Source organism: Melozone crissalis, unplaced genomic scaffold (assembly GCF_028551555.1).
Source record: "Melozone crissalis strain CALT ecotype California unplaced genomic scaffold, PUWL_Pcris_2 ptg000045l_1, whole genome shotgun sequence".
NCBI classification, from domain to species: domain Eukaryota; kingdom Metazoa; phylum Chordata; class Aves; order Passeriformes; family Passerellidae; genus Melozone; species Melozone crissalis.
Genome location: NW_026535823.1, coordinates 6,028,300 through 6,055,784, shown reverse-complemented (window position 1 = coordinate 6,055,784; position 27,485 = coordinate 6,028,300). Strand labels below are relative to the sequence as shown.

Below are 27,485 nucleotides of genomic sequence, written 5' to 3'. Positions count from 1 at the left end.
AAGTCTTGTAGGGAGATGCGGCTTGTTGGGTGTGTGAATTATAAAATAATAATTCCTAATAAAATACAAGATACATATGTCCAAAAAAGAACCTATGAGATCCATAGTAAATAATTATTTACTACTAGAAGAATTCTGCAAGCTGGCCAGACAAATACCATCCCTAAATTTGCCCTTTTGGGTGAAAGCTGGCAATGGCAAGTGTGGTGTCCTGTGTGAGATTTCCAGCTGTGTTCACAGCAATTCCCATGGCTGTGCTGGCTCAGCTTTGCCCTCTGCACCCATTCCCTCACAAGGGACAGTGGTTTCCTGTTATTTCTGACAGCAGCTTTCTTCATTACAACTGACTATTTTGCCACATATTTTCATCTAGTCATTTCCTCTTTTCACTGCTGCTTGTGATTTGAATATCTAACTGCACAGCTGCAACATTCAACTAATAATGTATTTAAAATGGATTATTTAACTAATAATGTATTTTAAATGGAATATTTAGGGAAATGGGGGAGGTCTGTACCTGGAAAATAATAAGGAGCATCAGCTGTGTGTATAGAGTTGGCAAGTGAGTATTGTAAGGTGGTTTTCTGGAAAAGATTCTGGAATTGTAGGTGAAAAGCAGCTAAATGTGGGGCTCTGGTGTAAAACTTGAGTGGAATTGGGCATTTCAGTTTCACAGTCTGATGTACATTCTCCCCCCTGCTCATTCTGTAAAGTTTTTATATATGAAATGATGGCAAGAGAGACATTTTCCTGTTTTCTCATTTTATCTCTTGATGTGTTGTGTCCATGGCTGTGTTCATAAACTGAGGAGAGATTTCTACTGAAGCACTGCCCAGGATGCCTGAGCATTTCTTAAACTATTTCCTTTGGTTTGGAGCCCTCTGTGATGCCTACAGAGAATTCTTTCCTCCAGTATCCACTGCATTGTACTGATGATTATTTATCAATATTGAAAAATAATAATCTCTATATTTTCTTCCTACACAGCTGGGCCACTCCAAGTATCTTCACCATCTGCCCCAAAATTTGGAGCAATATTGTGTCCCCTAAAAATGTTTTTTTCCTTCTGTACCACTTTTTTTTCTCGCTTATTTTAAGGGTATTTACAACAAAATTAAAAACACCTTACTCTTTTGGATTTTCACCACAATTATGAATGACTACATGTTCAATCTCTGTTAGTTTTGGGTCTTTGACATTGCTTTTTTCCTCACAACTCACTGGGCAGTTTTTTTCTGGAAGCATTTTAGTGAGAGGATTGTAAAATGTCTGAAAATTTGTCACCTAATACATATATACACCCCTAAACTTTTTTTACCAGATAAAGTAGTTTGTGCCCTGCTTTAGTGAAGGAGAATAGCTTACAAAAGAAATTTCCCATTGCTTCCCCCTTCTGAGGTGTTTTTACTACTTTTTCTTTTCTCTCATTCCTCCATTATTTTAGAGGTCTTTTTCAACTTAATAATTCCATGACTTTGTAACATTTTCTTATTTCTGTATTACAAATTGTTGTGCTTCCAAATATGGTGAAACATTCTTTCCATCCACTGACTCACCTGTTGAAAACCTTGCAGCAGGATGGCATTTGGCATTTTATTTTCCCTTCATTTATTCTGGTTCAGAATGAATTTGATATTGTGCTAGATTACCATGGGAAAAAAACCAAACCAAACCAAACCAAACCAAAAACAAACAAACAAAACAAAACCCATAAACAACAACAACAAAACAACAACAATTAAAAAAACATACAAGAGGTAACAGTGCTCTCTTTCTAGGCACTAAGCTTCATTAAAATTGGGGAAATGGCACTGTACCTAAAAGTAATGCTGTTCTTTGCTTATTGTCAAATTTGTACCCTCTTTCCAGCCTGCTGGACTTGTTTAATCTGCATCATAGTACCTGTATTCTCACCAGTCTGCAAGTCTAATAAAAATCAGGCATTCTGCATAGCAGGTGGCTCTGTGTTTCATTAAAACCCATAGCAGGTGGCCACAGATGCACTGCTGCAATGGCAGCAGTTCCAGTATAGGAACAAATTACCAACTCCATCTCCCATGGATGTGAAGGAAGCAGTGACTGTCTTAGCTGCACAACAGGATGAAAACAAGTCAATTCACAATTTAATGAGATTAGGCATTGCTTTCAAAGCATTCAGAATACGTATAAATGGTAGCTATTAATTATTGCAATAACTCACTGGGGCTGCAGACTGCCTGGCTGGGGCTGTAGATGGGAAGGTGGCGATGCCAGCTCCTGTCCCCACGACAGTAGCACTGCCAATTCTGGTGACTGTAGAGCAACTCTTGCAAAATCTTGTGGTTTTCTGAAGGCTTTCACTCCAGAAACGCTGCCAACACCTTGAAGGCCTTGCTTTGCCCCTCATAAACTGATTATTCCCTAATGACTGTGAGAGCAGAGAAGGAAATCATAAAAGTCACTGCACTGCATCCCTTCAGAACAGAGCTCTTGTCAATGTAATAGTTTTTATTTTGGGGCCAGCTCCTTTCCTTGTCCCCGTTGTCTTTTCACTCCTTAGGGAGCGATGCCTCATGGAGAGCTCAGCCTGGACTACAGGAGCTCCATGAGGGACCCTCTCGCTCTCGAAATCATAGAATTCATTGCACTGCATCCCTTCAGAACAGAGCTTTTAGCAATGTAATAGTTTTTATTTTGGGGCCAGCTCCTTTCCTTGCCCCCATTATCTTTTCACTCGTTAGGGAGCGACGCCTCACGGAGAGCTCAGCCCGGACTACAGGAGCTCCCTGAGGGACCCTCTCGCTCTCCACAGGCCCTGACAGGAGGGTGGGGCCGGGTGGGGCCGGGCTCTGCTCCGAGGGCACAAGGGACAGGACAAGGGACAATGGTGCTGAGCGGCGCCAGGGGAGGTTTGGGTCGGACAGCAGCAGGAGTTCCCTCACAGAAAGGGTGACGATGTAAATGTAAATGAACTTTGCAGTGAGGGTGGCATACCGCTGAACAGCTGCCCAGGGAGGGCGTGGAGCCTCCCTTCTAGGAGACATTCCAAACCCGCCTGGACGCGTTCCTGTGTCACCTGCTCCGCCGGACTGGATAATGTCCAGAGGTCCATTCCAACCTCAACAATACTAGGATTCTGTAATCGGACTCTGGAACGGGTTTCCCAGGGAGACGGCGGAGCCACTATCCCTGCAGGTGTTTCGGGACGTGGCATGGAGTACCTTGTACTCCATGGTCTGTCTGACACCGTGGTGCCGGTCACAGTCTGGCCCCGCTGCTCTGTCCCAGCCCCAGCGCTGCCGCGAGGGAGCGAGCGCGCATCCCCCCGCACGTCCCCGCCCTCAGCAGCGCCGGCTGGGGGCGGCACGGGCGGCGCTGAGGCGGCGCGTGCGCAGCCCGCGCGCGGCGCCGGGAGGAGGCGGGCTGGGGGGGGGTCTCTGCGCGCATGCGCGGGCGGGGCGGGCGCCCCCCCCATGCCGTGTGTGTGTGTGAGTGTGTGCGAGAGTGAGTGAGTGTGTGAGGGGCACTGTGGCCGCGGCCGCCCCGCGCCTGCGGAGCCGGCGGCGCGCAGCGACCCGCGCAGACACCGCAGCACCTCCGAGCGGCCGCCCCGCCGTCATCCATCCCCCCTCTCGCAGGTGAGCTGCGCTGTCGCGGCGGGGAGGAGGAGGAGGGAGCCGGCGCCCGCCTCCGCCGGGCTCATTGTCCGGCTCCTCAGAGGAGGAGGAGGAGAGAAGAAAGGAGGCTTCACCCCGGCTCGCACGCCGGGCCTTGCAGGGCTGTTGCCGGCCGGGGATTGGAGGCGCTCCGTCCCCTCCCAGATCCGGGGAGGGTCCCGGCCCCCCCGGGGCTCCGCCGCCCACCTGCCGCCCTCTCCTCCTGCCCCTCCTCCTCACACGGGGGCGGCGAGGAGCGGAGCCCCCTCTCGCCGGTGTGTACCCGGCGGGGCTCCAGCCTGGCTGCGGGACGGAGGGTTCGGGGCTTCGGGAGAGATGTTCGCCCCCCCGGTGCCTGCTTGCGGGGCTGAGGAGCGGGTTCTAACGTGGACACCCCGCCCTCGCTGTCTGTGGAGCCCTCAGGGACGGGGGTGTCGGTGCGTGGGGACGGGCAGAGCCGCGGCCGCGTGTGGGGCACCGCGGGGGCCGGAGGGCGGCCGCGGCGGAGCGGAGGCTGTGGCGGAGAGATACCGCTATCCATCGGCGCTGCCCCGGGCATGGGCCCGCCACCGGGACACGAGGGACAGGGCAGTGCCCGGGGGTGGGGACACGAGGGACAGGGCAGTGCACAGGGATGGGTACACGAGGGACAGGGCAATGCCCAGGGATGGGGACTCGAGAGACAGAGCAGGGCACAGGGATGGGTACACGAGAGACAGGGCAGTGCCCGGGGATGGGGACACGAGGGACAGGGCAGTGCCCAGGAATGGGGACAGCAGTGACAGGGCAGTGCCCAGGGATGGGGACACGAGGGACAGGGCAGTGCACAGGGATGGGGACAGCAGTGACAGGGCAGTGTCCAGGGATGGGGACACAAGGCACAGGGCAATGCACAGGGATGGGGACACGAGGGACAGGGCAGCACACAGGGATGGGGACACAAGGCACAGGGCAGTGCACAGGGATGAGGACACGAGGGACAGGGCAGCACACAGGGATGGGGACATGAGGAGCAGGGCAGCCCAGGGATGGGGACACGAGGGACAGGGCAGCACACAGGGATGGGGACACGAGGGACAGGGCAGCACACAGGGATGGGGACATGAGGAGCAGGGCAGCCCAGGGATGGGGACACGAGGGACAGGGCAGCACACAGGGATGGGGACACGAGTGACAGGGCAGCACACAGGGATGAGGATACCAGAGACAACGTGGACAGTGGCTGTAAGCAGGGGATGAACACACATCACACCACTTTGATGTAACCCAGGGTAATTTCAGAGCATGTTACTTTCCAGCAGATGGGGATCTGCTTTAGAGGATGGACAGATAGATGGTGTTTATGAGACATGAGGTGTGTTTAGCATTATTTCTTTCCTGGCAGCAGATGCTGGAAAGGCAGTTCTGTAGATATATTTCAAACCGTGATGAGTGGTGATGACAGGTAATATTTTGGAGTAACTTGCCTTGGGGTTTAATAGTAGTTGCAGGCCTGGTGAAATTCTGTGGATGTGTATCTCTGTTTGCAGGTTTCCTATACTGACACTATTGGAGAGATTTCTCTACTGAAAAAAGGTTCTTATTCCTGTACCCCTCCTTCTGTGCCTCTGCTGAATTAAAGAGCTTTGCAATCACAGATAGCTAGAAGAGGTGGAAACTATTTCTTTTCAAATGGGATCCATAGATAATCAGGCAATCAAATGTTTGATAGGCCCACAGCTTTTTAGGTTTTCTCGGGATTGGAAAATATGGGATGCACAATGATTATTTCCTAGTTTTCTCTTATCACTGCTTGCTTCTGCAGCTGACTTTGTTTTAGTTATACTATGGTGGTGTTTATTTCTAAACAAAATGGGTATAACATTCTGTTCATGCCAACTGGTGGTTTGAGACCCTTTTTGGTACATTGACCTATTGCATGTGTTACTGGTTGTGCATTATTTTGTTTAATGAGCTTCAACTTATCAGGTGTTTGTTTTGAAACATTATTACCTCTAAACAGGGCATTAGAAATAATACATGGACCAAAGCTTGAGAACTACTCATGCATTTTTTTGTGTATTATTGTAAGGTGTAGTACCTGATAGCAGAGCCAAAGGATTTCCATAGGCACCTCTGCATGAGCTGTCCTGCCTTGGACCCTGCTTTTGGGAGCTGATATGATCCACATGGGTGCCAAAACACCTGGACTAAGTTGGCACCATCAAGTGCTACAGCATAATGTTGTACAGAAGTTGATAATAGTGATTTTTTTCTATGAATGTCTCTGATTACTCTGGAAATTATTTTGTTTCTGGGCTACATAAGTAAATTATTAGTTTTTTTAAATTTCGATGGAGGATTAAATTCCTTTTTTTTTCAAGGAAATTCCTTGCAGAAGCAGAGTTATTCCTGCTTTCCACAGCCCCTGCACATCCCTGCTCGCGGGCTGTCTGCAGCCCTGCTCAGAACCCAGCTGGGTCACTGGAATTGAGAGGGTGCCCTCTGGTGACATCTGTGTTTGGAGTTTGGCTGCGTGTGCAGGAGCGCTCCGGCTGGTCTGCAATGAAACCTCCCTCCTCCCGGCGCAGCTGGGCGTGTGTTCTGCACGGAGGTGCTGCTGTGGCTTGGCTGAGATGGGCACAGACACTTGGGAATTCATGGGGGGGATGTACAGCAGCCCCTCGGTGTCTGGGAGCCCCCTTGTGAAATATTCTGCCTTGTAGTTTATTGTGCTGCATTTTGGTATGAAATGTTTAACTCAGTCTTGTGGAGGCAATCCTCCCCCCAGGAAAAAACCCTTCATGAGGTTATCCTGTTTGCTCACCAGTGGGTTTTGCTTGGGGTTTTTTTTTGTTTCTTTTTTCCTGTGGAAATGTGGGGGTTTTCCTGCAGAATTTTGGAGCTGTCTTTTCCTTTTTACACTTCTGTCTTGCCTTGTGGCTGTAGATTAAAAATGCCAATGTTCAGATGTTTTATTGATCTTCATGCTGCTCAGCACTGAGGAACAAGAATGAAGACACAGGGCTGACTTTAACTACAACTCCTTGTGTAAACTTTGAATTTTGAAATTGACTGTGGTTTTTGAATGACTGGGATTTTTGAAATTGACTGAAATCGACAAAATTACTTTTGTACAGAAAAGTAATGCAGTCATAGTGTGCTAATGTTCTGCTTGATGTCTTTGAATATCAAAAGATTTGAATTGACAAGCCACACCTCCATCTTAATCACTTTGTTCCACTATTTTCTTTTGCATTGAGATTAGGGGTTAATCTTTTTCTGTATATTTGCTTGAAGCTGAGTCATTTGAGCTCCTCCTTTCATTCAATAACTAAAGCTGAGTTGAAAATATCCTTTAGGGGTGGGGAGTGTAATTGGTTGCATTTTTTCAAAGTGTAAGCCACCAAAGACATAATATATTTCTCTTCTAAGTATTGGTTTACAGCTCTTGTTAGAAAACAGAGTTAGAAATGTGTTTTCAAAATAATGAAAGATTTCTGTTAAAAATCTTTGCATTTAAATACCTGGAACTGCTGCAGTAGGAATCATCTTTTAATATAAATGCATGTGTCATAGTTAGTGCATGAACAGAAGCTTTGTGGGCTTCATGTTTGGTCTGTTTATGAATTAATCACCTTAAAAGACTGCTGAAGTGTCTTAATGCTGCAGTTGGGCGTTTGAAGCAGATTCTCTGTGTGCTCAGTGCCCTGGAATGTGTGGATGTGTGACTGCAGCTCCTTTTGTGTTACAGAGATCCATAAAAGCCTTGTGGGGTTTTAGGGAGAAGGCATTGGGGTCGTGGCTGTGGGCAGCTGGTCCCAGCAGGATGGGGCTGTCTGAGATGGGAGCTGGAGCAAGGCAGGGTGTGAGACCCAGTGCTGGCTCTGCTGTCAGGAGAAGGTGGGGAGCAACGAGAGGGTGCCCAGAGCCCTAAACAGGGAGGGTGTGTCCTGCATCGTGGTGTGTTGTGAACACTGGAGCTGCTGGCTGTGACTCAGGAGTTAGAATGGCACAAATGATACAAAATAAATTATATAAATAATAAAAATTAATAAATTATATAAATCAATTAAGGGCATTGAAGCTGCTTGTGGCCAAGGGAGGCTGTTCCCAGTCTGGGTTTCAGTTTGTAGCAGAGTTTGTCTCAAAAGGGACCTGTTTGGTAAATCTTACAGTACGGCATATAAAGCACTGGGAAGCCTGGTGAGTCACCACACAGTGTTTTAAGATGCAGTGTTCCTGACCTGCAGGTAAGGTTGATCTTTACTCCCCTGGACTCGCTGCTCTGAGGTGTGCCGCTCTGGTACAGCCTCAGCTGGTGTTTTCAGAGCTCCCCGGGGGCTTCCAGATGGGTTGTAGTCTGTCATGTGGCACCAGTGGTGTCTGCCTTGAACCCCTGGAGATCCCCTGGGTTTGCTCGCTGAGTGCTTCCTACCCCAGCCTTACTGTCACTGTAACTTTTCACATGTCAGTAACTTCAGCACAGACACACAAACAACAGCTGCCTGGTGAGGTGTACTTTTCCATAAAGGTAGGATTCCCTTTCTCTTCCATGGCTTTGTTGTCCTACAGTCCTTACAAGAATGACATTTAGGTAAAACTGAGAAAAGAAGCAGCTGTGTACCTTGCCGGGCCTGGAGGCTTTGCTGTTATTTCTGTAGGTCTGCCCTGTTTAGGTGTGTTTTGGCTCTTTGTATCAACTGCATCAGTAAGTCAAGGTTTCCTGCCCCAGAAACTCCCTGGCTGTGCTGCAGGCACACCTTTGGCTGGCACTGGGAAGCTCCAGAGCTGCTTGGTCAGAACATCAAGAAACTCTCTTATCAGCCCCTCCTGAGCATCATATTTGTGGTTTAAAAACCTGCCTACTTCTCAGTGGTAAAGAGCAGCCTCCTGTGTTAAAGATTAAGGCTGTAACATGGCAGTTGATTTGATGCCAGACCTGGGAGAACACCACATCCATTGCTGCTTGATGGTCCAGGGAAGCCTTTCCCTTTTCTCCAGGCTGATGCTCCTTGTGGTCCCCTATGACAGGACAGATCTTGATTCAGACTCCTCAGAATAGTTATTTATTCTGTTCCTTTGAGATGCAGGACTCGTGGCCTGCTCTCCATGCCTGTTTCAGGATCCCATTTGTATTTAAATGTGCACAAACATTCTGCAGGCACAGGAAGCCTGAGCTGCCGTGTGAACGTGTGCCTGCCCTGTGTTCCCTGCTCTGTCTCAGGAGACTGTGAGTCTGTCCCATGTGTTTCAGGTGTGACCACAACACTTAGTGTAGCTCAGTGCCTCATCAGTATGTAGTTGAGATTTGAACATGGATTAGAACAAGCTGGCTGAAGTTCAATCCAGATAAAATATACATGATGATGTGGATGTAATTATCAGCCTCCCTAATTGAAGGGCTGCATTTGCCATTTGGTAGAAGCGTTAGTGCCCTCTGGTGACTCACGTTTATTACTTGTTCTCAGCAGTCATATTGAAGCAGTAAAATCAGGCTTTTTGAAGCCTTTGACTGGAAGACTGAGACCCCCCCCCCCCCCACCAGCTGATTAGACCTGAAAAGTTTTGACTGGAAGTTGTCTTTGCCCTTCCTCCCGTGGGTTTTAGCTAGTAGTGTAGTTCCTAGTGCAAGTAAGGAGCTGCAGCAAGCCTGGGTCAGTTAAGGAGTTGAAACCAGCATGGCCAAGGCAAAGCAGAACTGCCAGTGAGGGAATTTGGTTGTGGAGCTTGCTACGAGCTCCTCTGCCAAAAAGTGGTTGGCCCAATTTGTTAACTTCTTGAAGCTTGTGAATCTCTTGACTTATACTGCTTGTCCTGTGGGTCCATCAGCTGTCTGATGGCTGAAGTGCTCAGAGAAGAAATGGATAACAGGGTTTGCAGAGGAGAAGCTTGAGGTACCCTGGCTCTCAGGCTGTAACTCCATTTTAAAGTGATTTGGATGCAGAAGGCTTTGCTGGCTTTGGAGCTGCCTCAGTGGCACCTGGGCTTTGGGATATGCACGTGTCACCTCTTTTCCTCTTTAATGGAGCTGTGCTATTGGCAGCAATCAGTCAAGTCTGAAGTGACCCAGGTCTGGCTGTCCATGCTCTGACCATTGCTGTAGTAGTGTGGCGTTAAAAGTTGTTTGATTTGTGCCTCCCTCATTATTCATTAAGGAGCAGCTTGGAGACTCTGTAATCAGCTCTCATTGAAATGGGCTCAGACTGATTGTGCTGGGGAAGAGGGATATTGATCTTTTTCAGAAGATGAAGGTGTATTTCTTAGATAATAGTGGCTAGATAAAACTGGCAGAGATCCTGAAAAAAGTGATCTTAATGCAGTTTGTAAATTGGATGGCTTTTATCACATTATTAATGTGCCCAGGGTTTGGGGTAATTGTCTAGACTCCAGTATTATATTTTCATTTAGATCTAGAATTAGTGGTACAGTGTCACAGAGTGACTGGAGTCAGACTAATAAGTGAATAAACAGGACTAGTACAAAACACATTTTCTGCTGTGATACATCATTTTCAGATTAATGTGTAGGCAGGCAGAAGCCTCCAGTGAAAAGCTGAAGGTCTCATCTCTACTGTTTTTCTTTACTAGCTTCACATATTAATTTGTCTGAGGAGGTGTGTAAGCACAGATAGACTTGTGAGTTCTGTGTAAAACTCAAATCTATAAATTCTGTAACTGGTTGTTTCTAGTCCACTCCTTTTATTGCCAGGTTGTTTGTGTAACCTTCTAATTGCCCTGAATTTCTGTTGCTTGCTTGATAACTTTGGGGTCCTCCACAGCTGTAACTAATCTGAGTTGGTTTGTAATTGAGTTAGGTTGTGACCCCATGTGCAATGAGGCAGCTTATTTATTGACTGCTCACTTCTCTGCCTGGATTGGCAGAAATAGAGAGGTAAAGCAGCAGAGAGAACTGCGTGGAACTTCCCAGCTAAGAAATGAAGCTTCCCCCTGGCCCTTGCCTTGTTTTTCAGTTTGATACTTCCCCAGACTGTTCACTTCAGCTGTACAAACTCTTGGGCTAATGTCATGGCAGAGAAAGGAACATGAAAAACCTTCAGTGATGGAGATGAATGGTGAGCATAAAATCAAGTTCTCATAAACCAGCTGAAATCAAAAGTGGGTCAAATGTCAGTGGTTTATTAGCTGAGCTTGTGGAGTGGTTAACTAGAATCCCTAGCTGGGTGTGCAAGTCTGGGAGCTTGAAATAAAGCTGAAACTTTGTTTCAGATTTTATGCAGGAAAATTTAAGGCACTTTAGGACCCTTGTAGCACTTTAGCACTTCTGAAAATCCCTTTTGCATAGAGCCAAACTCTACCATTGTTGCATCTTTTACAGTAGGCTGCTGAAGTGAGTTTGCAGTTATGATGGTGTTGGTGGAAACTTGGTCATGTAGCTGATCATGTCCAGAAGTCTGTGAAGTATTTTGGGGATTCCAAAAGCATCTGCAGGTAGCAGATGTGAGGTGTTAGAGTGCTGGTAGCATTGCATAGTTTCCTATGTGTTTGTTGTGGATTTCAGAATGCACATAAATTCTATGTGCCAGACCAGTAAAAGATAAAAAGGTCCAAAGTTTCAAGCTGCTCACTTTCCCATTACTGCATCACTGTTTAGTGCTGTCACTAATTAGTAACTTCAGTATTATGAAGTGTATTGATAAAGCACAGGGTTACGTGGGTGACTCACAATTGTTGTACTTCCTCTGCCACTGGTGTAATTAACTTTCCCTGTGTGTTAAAGGGCACCTGAGCAGTGCTGCTGCTGCAGGCCCAGAGCACTCTGCCAGCAGCCACTTCTCCCATGTGCTTTATTGGGAAGCCTACCTGAGAAGGGGCAGCTATCTCGAGTATTTTTAGAATATTAGTCATGTACTTTTAGACTGACCAGTTTGTTTAGGCATTACTCATCAGGCTTGTCTGGTAAGTGCCTCTAAATAATTTTGATACAATTATTGATCAGACCTTTACGGAACTATGCCAACAGGCATTTTGGAAAAGAATAATGTGTAAGGGTAGAATCCATTGAGTTCAGTCCTTTCATGCAGTTGAAGTGATTTGCAAGTATTTTCTGGAGCTCAGAGTGCAAAATTACTGAAGTATTAGCAAGATTTCTGCTTAGCTACACATGGACCCTCTGCTTCTGAGAGACAGGAGTGTGGTGGCCAGTGGGCAGCCTGAAACTTGGGGCATTTGTTGGGGTGGGTAAAACCTGGCCCTTGCAGGTCTGCCTCAAGATAAGGTGAGGTTAAACATTACCTAGCTATGAGGCTTTATTATTATTGCCTTTTAATATGTCATTCACTGATGGTGTCAGGTGTGTGGTTTCTTAGGAAACTGTTTCCTGTGTTCTTTATATCAGAGCAAATGTCCCTCTGTGGCAGAAATGTTTTTGCTGCTTTGTGTTTGAAAAAGGCTTTGCTCTCCACTCATTGCTGGTTGTTTGCTCTGTTGATCATACATAATGTCTTTCAATCCTCCTTTGGGGAATTTTCCCTGCTAGGCTGGGCCTATTTTGCATTTATTTTGAACAGATTTTGCCAGGTAGCTCTTTGATAATAGAGTTTGGTATTCATAGTGATGTGCCTTGTAAGTTTTTAATGGTGCTTTAAACAAGCACATATCGTGTTACACTGGACAAAGGAAGGTAGCAGTACCAAATCTAATCACAGTGTGAGACTGTGATTCTTTGATTAGCTTTTATACCCTTAGGTAGCTGTAGGTATGCTGGCAAAAGATGATTTTATTTGTGGAGGTTGTTCAGCTCTACTTTCAGTATCTATTAAAGTGGCTGAGTGTCCACCTGGAATAATTTTAAAGGAATTTAGAGGGGAAAATGATGTTTACCAAATTGTAGTCAGGAGATGAAACAACAAAGCAAGCTTGGTAAGTTTTCACTATTGATGTGTGCCAGAGGTACAGTGTTTTATAAAGCTGAAGGCACATTAAAGCAATATGAAGCAAAAAAAGCTACTTTTGGGGTACTAAAGTATTTCTTTACCTTTGAGGATGGCAGGTAAGCAGATGGAGTGCTCTAGGACCTGCTTGTGAGCAGCTTCCTCAGTGCCTGCATGTAATGACTTGCCCTTGTACCTAATTAACTCACTGCCTTTTTTTAATGTGGATAGGGTCTGTGTGATGACAGAACTTGAACTGTATCTCATGCTGTGACTTGCCTTTAATACTGCTGTAAAGTCAGTCTTGACTCTTTTCTGAAGCTGTCTTGGTGGGAAGGCTTCTTCAATTAGGAGCTAGTTCATGTTTCAGATAAGGCAATTTAATTTATCTTCAAAGAGGAATTTCTGTAGCTGTGTATGAGCTGGTATTCAGGGACATGGACTTGTTGAGAAGAAAGGTCTAAAACTGTTCAAGCCCAGCAGCTGGAGCTGTTTTAATTTCTTCTGGTTTTGGTCATCAATGCCATATGACTGGGAGGGAGAGGGGAAAGAAATATCCACATATATGTTGTTGCATGTTGCTATATTATTTTTTTTGTATGTAAACAGAAAGTTTTCAAGTATTTAAGGTGACATTATGTCAGGGCTTATAGCAAAACTTAGCAAGTGTGTAAAACAGGTATGAAGTTTTAAGCATGTTTAGACTAAAAGGAGTTGACAATATGCACTATTGATTTGAGGCTGATGTGGTTTTGTTGAAGAATCATTCTTGATCTGAATTCTATCACTTATAAGACAGTGAAGACATTAATTGAAAGGGCATTGTTGAGGCCAAAGTCTTTTATGAAGGGTGGGTTTGGAAGATGTGGAATCTGCTGTGCAGATCTGTGTGTTGATACAATTCAGAGGTGTGTTGTGTTTGTGTTGCACTGTCAGACAGACACAGAAATCCAGTTGGCATCTGTTAAGTGATACTGCTAAAAAGGGAAGATAGCTCCTTGCATTATTTATCAGACAAACACAAGAGATGTCTTGCTAAGCTATTGCACCCACAAAACTTCTGTTAAATCCCTCATTTGTAAACAAAGATACATTGTAGAAGAGTTTAGACCTTTGTTTCATCTGTACCTGGGTTTTTTTTAAAGGTAGCTCTTATTTTCCTGACTTAGGAAATTATTTTACTTACTTTTTCTTCCTCTCTTTGTATGAGCTAATAATCTTAAATGGAAAACAGAATCGGGCAGTAGTGGAGTTAAAGGACGTGGACAGAGGTGAGGTCTCTGCAGGGACCAGGAAAGGACAGGCTTCCCTTGCTGCCTTGGGGTCTGCCAGAGTTCTGTGCTGCTTTCAGGTGTCACATTGCTGTGTCTGGTACTGAATGTCGTGGTATCTTCTCGATTCTGCTTGAAGTGAGGGAGGGCAGATGAGGAGAAGTGATGGACTTCAGCAACTGAAGTTTTTGTTGCTTGTCTCTTTCTCTGGTGTCATCTTTCCCTATTATGTTCCAGCCTGTTAATGCAATTGGATATCTTTTTTTCCCCAGGGCAGTAGGGTGTGTTTCTATGATGTTATCATTAGACTTGCTGATCACTGGTTCTTTGTTGCTTTTTCTGTATTTGTGATTCTCGTAATGTTGGTAGAAGTGCTTTGCTTACAGGAAAATAAATTGTTGTCTTTTGGAATTCATAATCAGCATCTTCTCTGATGATGGAGGAGGCTGATGATTTTTAATGTAACAATACTTAAAATCAGAGAACATATAATGGAAGAGGTAAAGGAGTCTTGCTTAGGTTGGAAATGCCACTTGAGAATTGTGTTCTCTTTTGGGTATGGGGCTTTTGGGCATTTTTTTGGGTCCCAGGGTGAGCTGATGTTGAATTGGCTCCATTTGTCAGTGAGGGGGCTGCTTTATGCAGCAGTCTCTGGTAGAGCAGCCCTGCTGTCTGATGTTTGCCAGCTCTGTCAGGTTAATGGTGTTTATTAGCCACACACAACTCTCCTGGAAAGCCCTGCTCTGTTGTTTGTGAACAAACTAGATTCTTCTGTCAGAAAGACCCTGTAAATCCCTCTATGAATATTGCATTTAAATTAGTAGTTGTGATGCCTGGTTTTGCTTAGCTAGTTTTTGTTGGCTGACTAGGAGGTAGTGAAAGATAAATTTGTATAGATCATTAAAATAGCTTTGCTTTTAGATGATAAAGCTGTTTCAGAAGTATCACCTGCCAAAACACACTAACCGTGTTGTGGCTGGTGACTTCAGGGTATTTCAACAGTAAGGTACTAATACCCTATTTATGATGTGGCTGCTTCTCTTTCATGTTTAAATAACAGCAGCACCAGCATGAACCTCCCCTACTTGGCAAGCTGAACGTGAAACTGAAAGATTAAAGTGCTTTCAAAGGGCAGCCAAGGTATTGACTTTTTCAGCCATTCTTTCAGCAGGTAACAGGCAACTTGCTTCCTGCTAGTTTAGCATGGGGAAATGCATTCCTAATTTGTGTTTTGCTTTGGTTTTTTAGTTTGATGATATGGATGATCTTGACTTGGAGATAATACTGAAAGCTCTTAATTAGTTTAGTTTATATATACACACACATATATTTAATTGGGCTCCCTGTTGAGCTCTCCCAGCTGAGTTTGTTTCCCAGCACAGCTTTCTCTTCACTGGAACTTTTGTTGCTCAGGCAAGGCTGCTCCTTCTTTGCTGTGCAGCATCCACTCATCTTTCTCATGCTGACAGATTTCCTTGTACCTCCAGAACAAGGACACTTTAATGACAGTAATGACAAAGCAGCATCAAATCCTTGTCCAAACTAACTTGGGCTACTCATTCCAAATACTTAGAAACAATTGCTAAGACCCTTTCAGTTCTCTGTGTTAGTCATGGACATTTCTTTCATGTTTTTCCTCCTATTCAAGGTGAATCTTGCATGAGAGCAAAAATGCTTGTCTTAGCTAAGCTGCATATTTGTGTGACTGGATTTTTGTTTTAAGGCAGCAATACAGGGTATGGCAAGGCTCAAAGAAGTGCTGTATTTTTGTTTAGAGCTGGTGAAGAATTAGCTTCTACTGATTTGTCCAGAATGACCAATGTCTGCTGCTTTAGAAAAAGCCAAAAAGTGTTGTTGGTTATTCTGGACCAAAAGATGTCCTCTCTGCAGAAGGGGGGAAAAAATGTTTGTGCAAAATTTAGGACAGAATTTCTGCAGGATTCCTGCCAGAAGTTGCCAGGGAATCCTTACCTGGTAGATGTCTTAGGATCTGAGGATCTTTGCTTTTGTTCTTCTAATTGTGTTTTCCCTGAGCTTTGTGCTGCTTTATTGCTGTCATGGGTTTGGTGAAAAGAAAGGAAACAAAGCAATTTCCAATCATTTTGCTAAGATCAGAGATTTTGGCTAGTAGTATTAGTGAAATAGATAGGGGATTCTTTTGGAAGGTTCTAATCTGTGAGCTTTTAAAAGATAAAGTTACTATCACCTCGTGGTCCCATGACAATGGGTTTGATATCCCTACTTGTGATAGCTTGCCCTGTCATGCCATGCACTTTCTTGCATTATGGCATTGTATCAGTTATAAGATTAACAAAAAGTTGAATATAATTCTCTCTTTAGTTAAATGAAATGTTAAATGGCATGGTCTCCTTAAAAGGAAAGTGTTACCTGCTGTAAATCAGTAGTTTACATTCAAAACACCATTTTCCCTCAAATCCATCACAGCTCTGTTGTGTACAGAGTACCTCTGTCATTACTCTTGGATCCAAGTTTCCAGCTCGCACATGTCTGCACTTAAATCAATCTTTAGTGTCTGCTTTCATTGATTTGGCAGAAATGGACACAGCTGTGTTTCATAAGCTTAAGGACATGTTTGAGTGATAATTATCCAGTCATCCACTGAACAGCTCAAATATCCAAGTAGCTGGGTAGGATATCACTTGTGAACATACTGTGCTGAATTCACAGTGCTGGAATAATCTTAAAAATCCTTCTTGACAGTCTGTATTGAAGGCATGTCATTAATCTTACCCCTGCAGTGGCTTTCTCTTGGTTTTGTAACAAGAATTTAAGGCTTGCCTTTACTGCCCTTAGAGGTGTACAAATGATTTTGTGTAGCTGGTTCTTACTCTTTGCCAGCTGTGCTCTTCAAATTAATGCTTGTGCTGCTACATCTCAGTGTCTTTTTGATGTCTTCTGGAAAGCATTGTGTTCTCCATCAGTTACACAAGTTCTGTAGATATTTATTATGTCATTCCCTCTTTAGGGCACATCCTTTCATCAATAATGCAGATAGATGGCTTAGAAATGGCTCCAGCAGGGCTCTTGTTTATAATGCCCATTTACCTGAAATCACACTGAGATTTTTCTGGTGACTGGGCTGATGTTGTTAGTGGACAAACCATAAATGGGTTTACCAGAATTTCAGGCCTTCAAATAAATTCCTGTCTGCCTTGAGTGTCTAAAGAGACACCGTTGCCCTGTGGTCTACTATATGTTTCTATTTTGATAACAAGAAAAAAAAATCTGATGCCATCTTAGAAATACATTGTCCTCCTTCATGACAATATTCACTCTGAATATTGAAATGTTGAAGCAAACATATTTTTGGTCAACAGTTTCAAGCACTTTGAGGGGGTCACTGATAAATGGTCAGGCCATCTGACTCTTGGAGTCCTGTATTTGAATTAACTTGGTTTCCAGGTTTCTGTGTGACTTGTTGTGTTTTATTAGGCTGGTGCTTTGGTGGTCACTGCTTGCTGACTGATCTTGGGTGGGTGGAGAAAGGTATCTAACTTTAAGTGATGGATATTTGGGTCTTTATCTGTCCTCTCCTGAGTTGGCTGATTTACTGAGGCCCTTCCAAAGTGAGAAAGAAATACGGAAAAGAGGTGAATGGGATGCTCAGATTGATAAATAACTTCTTTGTGTGTTGTTTGCTTGTTGAAGTTGCCTGCCCTGGCCTGACACCCTCCCATAAATGAGTGCAGGGATGGTGACAGAGGCAGAAGATCCCCCTCTCTCCCCAAATGCCTGTTGTAGTTTCCCACAGCAGTCACCACACCAAACCGGCAATTCAGGCTGATAGATTTCCCCTGTTAGCACCATTTCTATAGCAACAGTGCATATCAATGCATGATGTTCAGGAAAGAATAATTACAGAGAACATGGCTGAAATGTGGCTGCCCCAGGTTTTACTGATAAAGGCTGTACTCATCTCTCTGAAAGCTCAATTTCAAACCAGACTAATATATTTTGTGTCCTCTTTGAGAAAAGTCTTAAGTGTTTATTAGTGGCTTAATAAAGAAATACAGTAAAATGTTCTCTCAGCAGTATTTTCTTCTGAGTCAAAAACTGTTCAACAGGGGAGGAGCTTTGATTTCTTTTCCTTTTTTGCCTTACTGTACAAAGCAAGGGTGCAGCCAAGGCTGGTGGATGTACCAAGTCCTTAATTCGGTGGATTTGGAGGCTGTTATTCAGCAACAGTTGGGACTTTCTCATTTCTCTCTTGTTAAAAATCTGTCCTAGGATGGTTTGATCATCCTAATTTTGGTTTGGCTGTTTGCAATTTTGACCCTAGCACTTGATACCTACAGGAGTAGGCATGGAAATTTGAGTTTTCTTTTTACCCTGTGTGATGTGTAGGTTTACACAGGAAATTCAGTGTGGATCCTCAGGCTTAGTTTTTATCAGGTTTTTTTCTTACATGTGCTTTTGGCATGTGAGGCTGGTGACTGCTGGTGTCAGAGTTCCTGTAGTCTGTTTGCAGTAACAGAACTCAGGCTGTCAGTTGTCATTCCTGTACATAAAATTATATTCAAGTACTTTTCCCAAATCTTTTTCCTTCTGAGAGAAGGCAGCCACCTGCATGGATCCATTGGCAGATCATTACAATGATTTTCAAGTCTGCTTTCTGCTGAAATTTTTTGTGCTGCCTTATTGAAAATAATAATAAAGAAGCTAGGAATATAGAAGGCAGTTCTAGAGACTTTTCACTGTGAGATGTGCTATTTTTGCTGATGCACAGTCTTAATAATTCTTCCCCATTTGTGTGTAACTTGAATTATCCTCAAACAAAGCAAAAGTGGATCTGACTATGTCTGAAAAGAGTTTTTGGATCCTGAGCTCCATGTTAGCAGCATTCAGGGCTCCACTGTTGCATGCTCTTCGGTATGATATCCTTGTTCAGAATGGTGTCCACAGATGTGTTCTTTATTAATTCCACTGATTTCATGCCTGCCCTTCTTAGCCAGAATAACACTTTGCAAACTGAGCATCACTGAATCAAGGGGACATTCATCATTTACTGCTCCTCTTGTTTGCAAACAAAACTGACAACTGTATGGCTAAGTGGTGGAGGTCTTGAAAATCCAACTGGGGAAAGATTATCATCTTATAGAACTGCCTAATTAATTAAAATATTTGCTTCTAGTTTAAATCCTATTTATTTTCTTTGCCACCTTTTCACTTCTTATTCTTGAAAATAAATATTTCCTTCAGCAATGTCTCTAGGTTATGTTTTCTCCTGTTGTGTCTCTGGGGCAAGGAGGGATTCTCCTCTCGTTCCTTACTGAGGAAACCTGGATTTCTTTGTCAGGATGAAAACAGATTTTGCTCCAAGAGGTTAAACTTTGGTTTGTTTTAGTTGTGGGAGGGAGATCAGGAAGGTAGAACCTTACACTTCTGATGTACTTTCTGTGCTAAAAGAATTCCCTACTGCTTACTCTTTTGCAATGTGGAAGGGAAACCAAACTGTGTCATAAATTCAAAGTTTCACTCTCTGGTAGCACTTGCATAGTAATAGGCAGATCCAAAGGAATGAAGCTTTGTTCTATGCACTTTTCTCAAGAACTACAATCAGAGGCTTCTTGGTGATCTCTGAAGGAAGCAGCCCCAGGGACCTGATGATTTGTAAGCATTTTGTGAGTAGAAAATTCTTCAGGTTTGTGCAGTTATTGTCTTGGTGTGCCTATATTTTGCCTTTTAACACTCAGCCACTGCTGGAGAGGCCTTTAGGTAGCAGAAAGCCAAGCTCTAGGACCTCAGGCTGAGCCTGAATAGCACATACACATGTTCACATTTTTGGCTTACTCCATTTGTTGCCTGCAATGATCCTTTTCCTTCTGCTTGATTCATGCCTTTGTGAGAGCCCAGATCTGCCACTGCTTGCAGCTGTGTACCAGTTCTCATACCCAAATTTGTTGCCTTCTGCTAGAATATCTCCCATTTCAGTCTTGCCCTGAGTCAGTCCACTGAGGAAAGCTGCTTTTGAGTGGTAAGGATCTCCTTCCTATTTGTGTGTAACTAACCTGGAAAAAAATCCATTTTGAGCTTGATTGTTGCTGCAAGTTGATGACAGACTGAGGTAATGGTTTGATTTTTGTAATAGGATTTGGTAAATGAGTAACTTGTGCCTTGGAGAAGGATAGTCTGGCTTTCAGTTTTGGTTTTTCTTTCTTTATCTCATCCTAGGACATGGGAGCTATAAGTTGTACCAGTTTTTGAGATTAAAAAGGGGGGCATGGGTACTGGAGAACCACAGAGAAGAGTCCTAGATAGCTGGAAACCAAGATATGAATGAGACAGAGCCTTGCTGTTACCTTGCTCTTATCTCTCTCTCTTTCTGTATTTCTCCCCCAACCTCCTTCCATTCCCTAAGTTGGGGAATGAGGTGCATAAAAGCAGCAATAGGATTTATTCAGAACAAATTATAGTGAAAGTGCTCTGTGAATAGTGTCTTAAAGAATAATAATTTTACCTAATTGACAGCTAAAGCATTTTTCTAAGGTAGAAAAAGCGAATTTAAATTTAAATGAATAGATTTAAATGAAGCTTCATTTTTATTTAAAACTTCAGTGTCAAACCTAATGAAAGAACTTTTTGTTCCCTTTCTTGCTATTTTGTGGGTTCTAATTTCATCTGTCTTGGAGCTTAACCAGCTGATACTGCTGTGACTGTTGTGCAACAGCTGCTTGGGGAAGGAATGTGTGTGTGACAGAAGTGAGCTGTGTGAGCACAGAAGTGCTTTGAGTTTCCAGCAGAGTCTGTGTCACTGGGTCAGCTGTGCTGCTCCTGCAGCACTGGGTGACACTTTCTGTCAGGGAGGAGTCCAGCATGAACTCTAAGCAGCTGTGAGATATTTGCTGTTAGTGATGGTGTCTGAAAAGTGCTCAAGAACCCAATTGCTGTTACTCAGATTTTGAGCATAAATTTGCATTTTATTCTTCTGGTTTATCTGCATTATATACTTCTGGTTTATCTTCCTGATAGTTAAATATGGCAAGTGTGTCCTCGTGCAGATCTCAGTTTCCTATCATAAGCAAGCTGAGGTCTCGTGGGTTCCTCTTAGGAAAGAAGTTTCACTGCCTTGAGAATACCTGTGCATGAATTTCATGGAAAAAATGTTTTGGAAACAAGGTGACCAGAACTGCATAGAGTACAGCATCAGCGTCCCTTTTGCAGTGTTTTGCAGGTAGTGTTGGTTCATAACTAATGTAAATATCTGTGTCTCATGTGGCTACTTCATGTTTACAGCTTTAGTGGCATCATCTCCAGCTGAAATTCACAGCAGAAATTTTACAGGAGTCAGCTACAAGAGTCCTTTAATGATTCACTTTTTCTTTTCATTCTTCTGTCCATCAGATAGTTTTATTTCTCCTGTATTACATTGCTTTCCTGTATTTATAAATGGTTTTTGTTCTAATATTTGTAGTGGTATTGAACATTTAATAACTCTTAGTAATCTGGTTTTTTAATATTATGCTGCCCTGTTTTTGTCATGTCTACCTAACGTGTGTCTTCTCTCCTATCTCAGTCTTCACTAGTGGTAAATTGCCAAGATTCACACATCTGGACATTTCGTAGTGTGTGAGATTTTAGGTGTGGGATTTTATTATTTTCAGTGATACATTTTCTGCAGGAGAATGCAGTAGTATTAACTTGCTTGAGCTTTTATGTCTTTTGTGGAAGTTACTATTTTTATCAGCTTTACTATCTTAATATCATCATGCCTACTGAAAACTGAATTCAAGTGTAGCTTTAGATGATTTTCATTTCTCTTCTTTGAGGATATTTGCATATTGTCTTTATTTGTGCAGTGCAGTAACTTGGGTGGATTTCTGCTTTGGTGGCTGGAATGTGAAACTGAAGGATATGGTTTGGAAGGTGCAGTTTGTTTTTTCTTTGTTGCTCTTTGCCTGTTCCTTGGTGACTCTCTGCTTCATGGTGGGGCTTTTATGTTCTTTGGATTCGTTTTGGTGTGGAGTGTGTGCTTTGCCTTTTTTAAAATGTGTTTGGTTTCTTAGATTTTTTTCATTGTGGGTTGTATTGGTCCTTAGCAGTTGTCTCAGCTTTTACCTTTTGGAGTTAAGTTTTCCTGCACTCTCTAGTTTCCACAAGATCAGGAGCTCAGGTTCATTGTGTCTGGAACAGATTTTTTTGGTCCCTAAAGTCTTGGGTAGTGACTCTGCATTTATAGTTAATGATGATCCATGCAAGGCACTTTTGTTTTCATAATGGGGATCTGTGATCAAAACAAATGACACTTGGTACTCACATGATGCATAAGAATAAAAGAGGATGTTGGTCATCTTGACTCTTGAGCTGTTCCTAAAACTTCAGTATTTGTTTCCTCAAAGCTTCTGTACTGTTCTGGGCAGGAAGTTTCAAATGTAATTTTAAGGTTGTGTTTAATTTTAGGGTTGTCTTTTAAAATGCTGTTTATACAGCATTTGGGGACAGGGTTTGACCCAAACTGAGCCAAGAACATCTGCTGTGGAAGGGAGTCAGGTGTCAGTGTTGTGTTAGATGTCTGTGAGAGTCCAGTCCCCTCTGCTCAGGTTCTTTCAGGTATTCCACACATGGAGGGTGGAATGCTAAATGCTAGATTAACCATTTGAATATGCCTGATGGTACAGAGGATTTCTGATTTAGCAGTGTGATACAAAATACGCTGAAATCACGATGCAAATGCAAGTTCCGCTTCGCAAACTCCAGCAACTGCAGTACACAGTTTGTACACAACACTGGTGATATCCCCGTGTGTGACCAGGAGTGTGCTCCCTGTCACGATGCTGGGGACACCAGGAAGGAGTACGTGGGTTGGAGCCAGCTGATGCTCTGAAATTCCGTGGTTCTGTGGTTTTGCTGCCCCGCGGTGACCCCGGCACAGTCACAGTCACTTGTGACAAAGCACTGGGCAGAAGCGTTTCCAGCACCGGTTGATTCACTCACACTCGGCCGGGCTGCAGTCCGTGGGTCTGGCAGCGCTGTTTGTCTGGAACAAAGGGCGCTCTCTGCTCCTCTTTGTGCTGGGATCAGGCCGGCTCTGCCTCAGCTGGGCTCGGGCACACCCTGCTGCTGGCCCTGCTCGGAGCTGCCTTCCCTTGGGGGATCTGCAGGGCAGCCCCTGCCTGGGAATGGTCAGCACCGCAGCTTGGGTGGATTTGCAGAAAACTCACTGAAGGCACCAGACCCTGCTTAGCTGTGCTGGCTTTGGCTGGGGTAAAGTTCGTTTTCTCCACAGTGTCTGGTGTGGGGCTGTGTTTTGGACTTGTGCTGAGAGCAGGGTTGATAGCAATATTTTGGTTACTCTGAGCAGGGCTTACACTGGGTCAAGGCCTTTTCTGCTCCTTATCCCACCAGCAAAGAGGCTGGGGTGCACAACAAACTGGGATGGGATATAGCCAGGACAGCTGACCCCCTAACAGGATTATTCTAGGTCATAGATATAATAATATATAAATCTGGAGGAAGAAGGTGGAAGGGATGGCATTTGGAGTGACTTTTGCCTTTCCATGTTACACAGGATGGAGCCCTCCTTTCCTGGGGCTGGCTGAACACCTGCCTGCTCATGGGAAGCAGGGAATGAATTCCTTGCTTTGCTTGAGCACACAGGTTTTGCTTTCCTTACTGAGCTGTCTCCATCTCAACCCATGAGATCTTTCACTTCTATTCTGCTGATTCTCTCCCCCATCCACTGTGGGGGAGTGAGTGAGTGGCTGGCTGGGGCTAAACCACAACAATAGTCTAGATATTTTCATTGTTTGGGTGTGATGAATATTTGTATCAGTATTTTTAGTTTGCTTTCTACTGTACAGTATGAGTGGCATGGTAGGAAGATACCGCACAGTGTGTCAAGGCTTCAGGCTGGCATAAATGCTTAGGTGTTTGTGCATCATAGAAACACTCCCGGTTCCACATGCAATTAATTTCTGAGCTCAAAGGCATTTATTGAATGGGAGAGGAGAAAGTGATTGGAAGTTCAGATTACTCAGTGTAACTCAGTTTTGGTAATTGGAGACACGAGGTGGGCAGTGAACACTGTGACACTCTACTGCAGTGTGGTGACAGTCACTCCACAGACCCAGCTGTGCTGCTCTGAACTTCTCTTCTCTTGATCACTTTCTGATATTGCTGTTCACAGATTATTTGGGTGTTGAGCAGAAGGAGAGTATAGAAGCAAATGATTAGTTATTCCAGCGTGAGGATATTTCAATATTTGTCTCAAGTAACACATTGACCAAAATTGTTGCTGTCACTGTTCCTGTTATGGGAGTGGTGATGTACTTCTGAAAGCTGCTAGACATGAGAACATTGTGAAAGTTGCCAATTCTGGAACTTCAAAGTTTATAAATATATATTTACAGTAGTTCAGTGCTAATTCAGCTCCTTACTGTATCTCCACAAAATAGGAAAAAGTATAAATATATTCAGGCATACTCTTGTAATGTAGCAATGGGCACAAAATTATCATTGTATAGACGGCTTTGTTAGGATGCAGCTTGATGGCAGATGATATATTTTGTAAACTCCATTTCCTTTGCATGGAGGATTTTTTCCCTAAGTGATTTTCTGCTTATTAAAAAAAAAAAATAATGGAAAAAGCCAATATTTGTGTGCCTATAGAAGTCACTCCTCAGCATAGTGGCCCACACCTAAGAGACAGAGTTCTCTCAACTCCCATCACAGTAAGCAGGTAGAAAAGGAGAACCTGGATCAGTGAGCAGCACTGCTGTCCCTTCCTGGCAGATCCTGTGGGGTGGAAGGAAAGTCTGTCAGGGAATATGGGGAGGGAGTTCCTGTGAGTGGCTGTGGGTTATGTGGGAGGAGCCATTGAGGGAATTGAGATTGAACATTTGCTGATAGAATTAATTGCCTCTTGTTGATGTGAGGCTGAGCTGCCAACTTATAGGCTTCTGTGATAGCTGTAATTTCTTTTAATTAACACCATCCAAATATGGCCACAAAAAAAAAGCCCTCAGAGCTCAGGTTTTTATTTTTCCTTGCACAGAAGGACATCCCTAATTCTTTCCCTTTTCACCTCCCATTGATATGGAGAAGGGGAACAATTGAAGCTGATGTGAGGCAAGGGTCAAATATATAACCTTTATTTAAGATTACACAGTTTTGTCATACTCTCCATAACTGTATCACACAAAGCCAAACTGCCAACTTTCCTTAACAGTATAGTGGTTAAAAAACAACCAAATTTTTAAAAGGTAGGGTTTTTTTTTGAACAGAGGAGATTACTTTGGGATAAATTTACCATTTTGAGCGTGTGAGGGGGCCTGACACTGGTGCTGAAGATGTGATACCTCTGTCCTCTACTGTCACTACATAAATGAAACTTGTAACACATCAGAGTTTCATTTCTGTGCTTTCCCGTTCTGTAAATGTAAAAGCTGCAGGAGAGAGGCACTGGGGAGCTGTGCATTTGGCAATATTCCACAAGACAATCTGAAGGGTAATTGGGATGGGGAAGGACAGGACAGCAGTGACTCTCAGAAGCCAGAAATGAGATTTTTTCCTTTATGTGGTCTGTAATTTAAAGCTTAAGTGCAGTTGAATGCATTTCCAGCGGAGGAATCAGTGTTAATTAAAGCACATGGACTGGGAGTGTAACATTAAAGTGAAATGTAGCATCCTCTCTCCTGTGAATGAGAGTTCTGTCAGTTTTCCCAAAACAACGGAGGGTGGAATGTGAGTGGCTGTGCTGAACAACTCAGAAGGGACTGGTAATACTCAGAAATACCTGGAAGCTGTAGTGTGTGACTGACATTTGCCCCATTGCTCTCTTTCATTGCTTTCCTTTCTGCATTGCATTCTTATGGTGACACTTTAAAATTTGAGGATATTTTACTGCTTAAATTTTGCTCTTTTTTTGGGATATTTTCTTATTTAAATATTGCAGTTTCTTGCCTTCCAAGCTTGTCTTTCTGACATACTTGGTTTAGGTCACTTGGAGATACAGCTTTTCAGAATATTTTATTGCATTCCTTAGAGGCATTAAGTATGAGCTGCTGTAAAACTGTTTTGTCATGTGGCATTACCCAGTTACCTGTCACTCTCCATTTGTTTTCAGACCATGCAATACTCTGAATTAAACTACAAACCAAAAGTGAACTTAATAAACAGCAGCAGCTTTGGAAGCACTCACCTGTGCTATGGACATAGATCCCTGGAAGCTGATTTATAATGGTTTTCACACTAGAGGGCACTAACAGCTCATTAATTTAAGCACAAACCAATTTTTACTCTGTAACGCTGGGGTTGGATAGTCTTACAGTTTTTATAGTGGTTGCCAAAGGCTTCCATTTCTTTGCAGCCTTTTCTCTGCAGAAATGAAAGTCATAGCATTCATGCAAGGATGCATTAAAAGTCAGTGTGTGGAGTTTTCCTTTGTGTGTTTTTCTGTTTGGGGTTTTTTTTTACTAAGCAATAGTTTGGGTCATTTGTGGAGAAAATTATAAATTCCATTTTTACTTTTAATTGCTTTCAATGTAATAATTTTTGCTTAAAGCTGGTGAGGAGTCCTGTAAGACAGGAATTGATAAGATAATACCTTAAAGTTACCTAATAGAGTTAACATATATAATGGAATACACTTTTTAAAGCTGGTAAGAAAAGGAAAAGCAGAATATATGAACTGATGTTGCAGATCTCAATTTGTTAGGACTACTGCATATGTTTACATATTGATTCCTGGCATAGAGAAAACAATATTGGAAAAAAATATCGTAAGTCAATACTGCCAGTGACTGATGGATCTTAATGGAACCTTCAGTTGTTTATGTTGGTTTTGAGTATTTTGGTAATCTTAAAATACAGGTCAGAATCCAAAGTCTGGACCTCAGAGTCGTGTAGCCATTTTGGAAGTCCTTTATTTTGTTAAGGATTTTAGGCACTGCATCTGGATGAAAAGCCCTGCAGAAAGTGGTTTGTGACACCTTTTTGCTCTTTGTAGGAATGGTTATTGGGTTGCCTTGGAGATGATCCTGCTGCTGTAAATGTAGGGCTGAAGATTCATGGTGTGGCCAGTATGGAGCTAATGAACGGACAGTCCAGTGGTGTTAACATTGCAGCTACTGCTTCAGAGGTAAGGATGGAAACCTCAGTTACTGCCTAACCATGTACTCAACTTTTACTTTAAAGTGCACTAAAATGTGAGTTTTTCTTTTAACAGCTGTCATCCAACAGATTCTTGTTCTATGTGTTGGTTTCATACACTCCAGTTCAGTGTGAATAAAATGTAAAGTCCTGAACTTGGCATACCAAAATAGAGCATGAACTTGCATATACCATAGCCAAAGCTGACTTTTTCCATGTTCTCTTCCATCACATCTAGACAAGGAAGCTTTTCTTTTCAAGTTTTAGCAAGAATAGACACTCTTAGCACATTAAGCTGGCTTGGCAAGGCCGGTGGGAAATGTTCTCTTCTTTGACAGGTACTTGTAGTGTGTACTGAGGAGCAGTCTGACACAGCAGCAGTGAATAAAGTTGTTCCCTTTGTCTCTTGGACTCTACTCTGGCATAGGTGGGGATCCCTCCTGCCCATCAAAGCTTCTGCCCTCTAGAAATGAGCAGCTTGTGAGCTGAGTGTGTGCATCAGCCAAGCAATGGAGATTGGCCTCCTCTGCTGGTGCCTCTCAGTTTGAAGTGAATGTGGTTTTCCATTTGTCATCTGCTTGTTGAGGAACAGCCTTGGGC

At 43.4% G+C, this 27,485-nt stretch overlaps 1 protein-coding gene across 2 annotated transcripts in view; it reads left to right on the top strand.

Annotated features, from left to right (window-relative positions):
* The first annotated feature begins 3,523 nt into the window (after positions 1-3,523).
* The window catches only part of RALGPS2 (Ral GEF with PH domain and SH3 binding motif 2), a 109,708-nt gene continuing 85,746 nt past the window's right edge, over positions 3,524-27,485 (top strand). Inside the window, exons 1-2 of one of the 2 annotated variants that reach the window (XM_054285557.1) lie at positions 3,524-3,617; positions 26,743-26,874. In XM_054285557.1, coding sequence (XP_054141532.1) covers positions 26,818-26,874 — 57 coding nt within the window. In that variant the 5' untranslated portion in view covers positions 3,524-3,617; positions 26,743-26,817. Of the gene's footprint in view, positions 3,618-3,987; positions 4,073-26,742; positions 26,875-27,485 lie in introns of those variants that run through there. The other variant, XM_054285558.1, reaches the window with a different exon arrangement.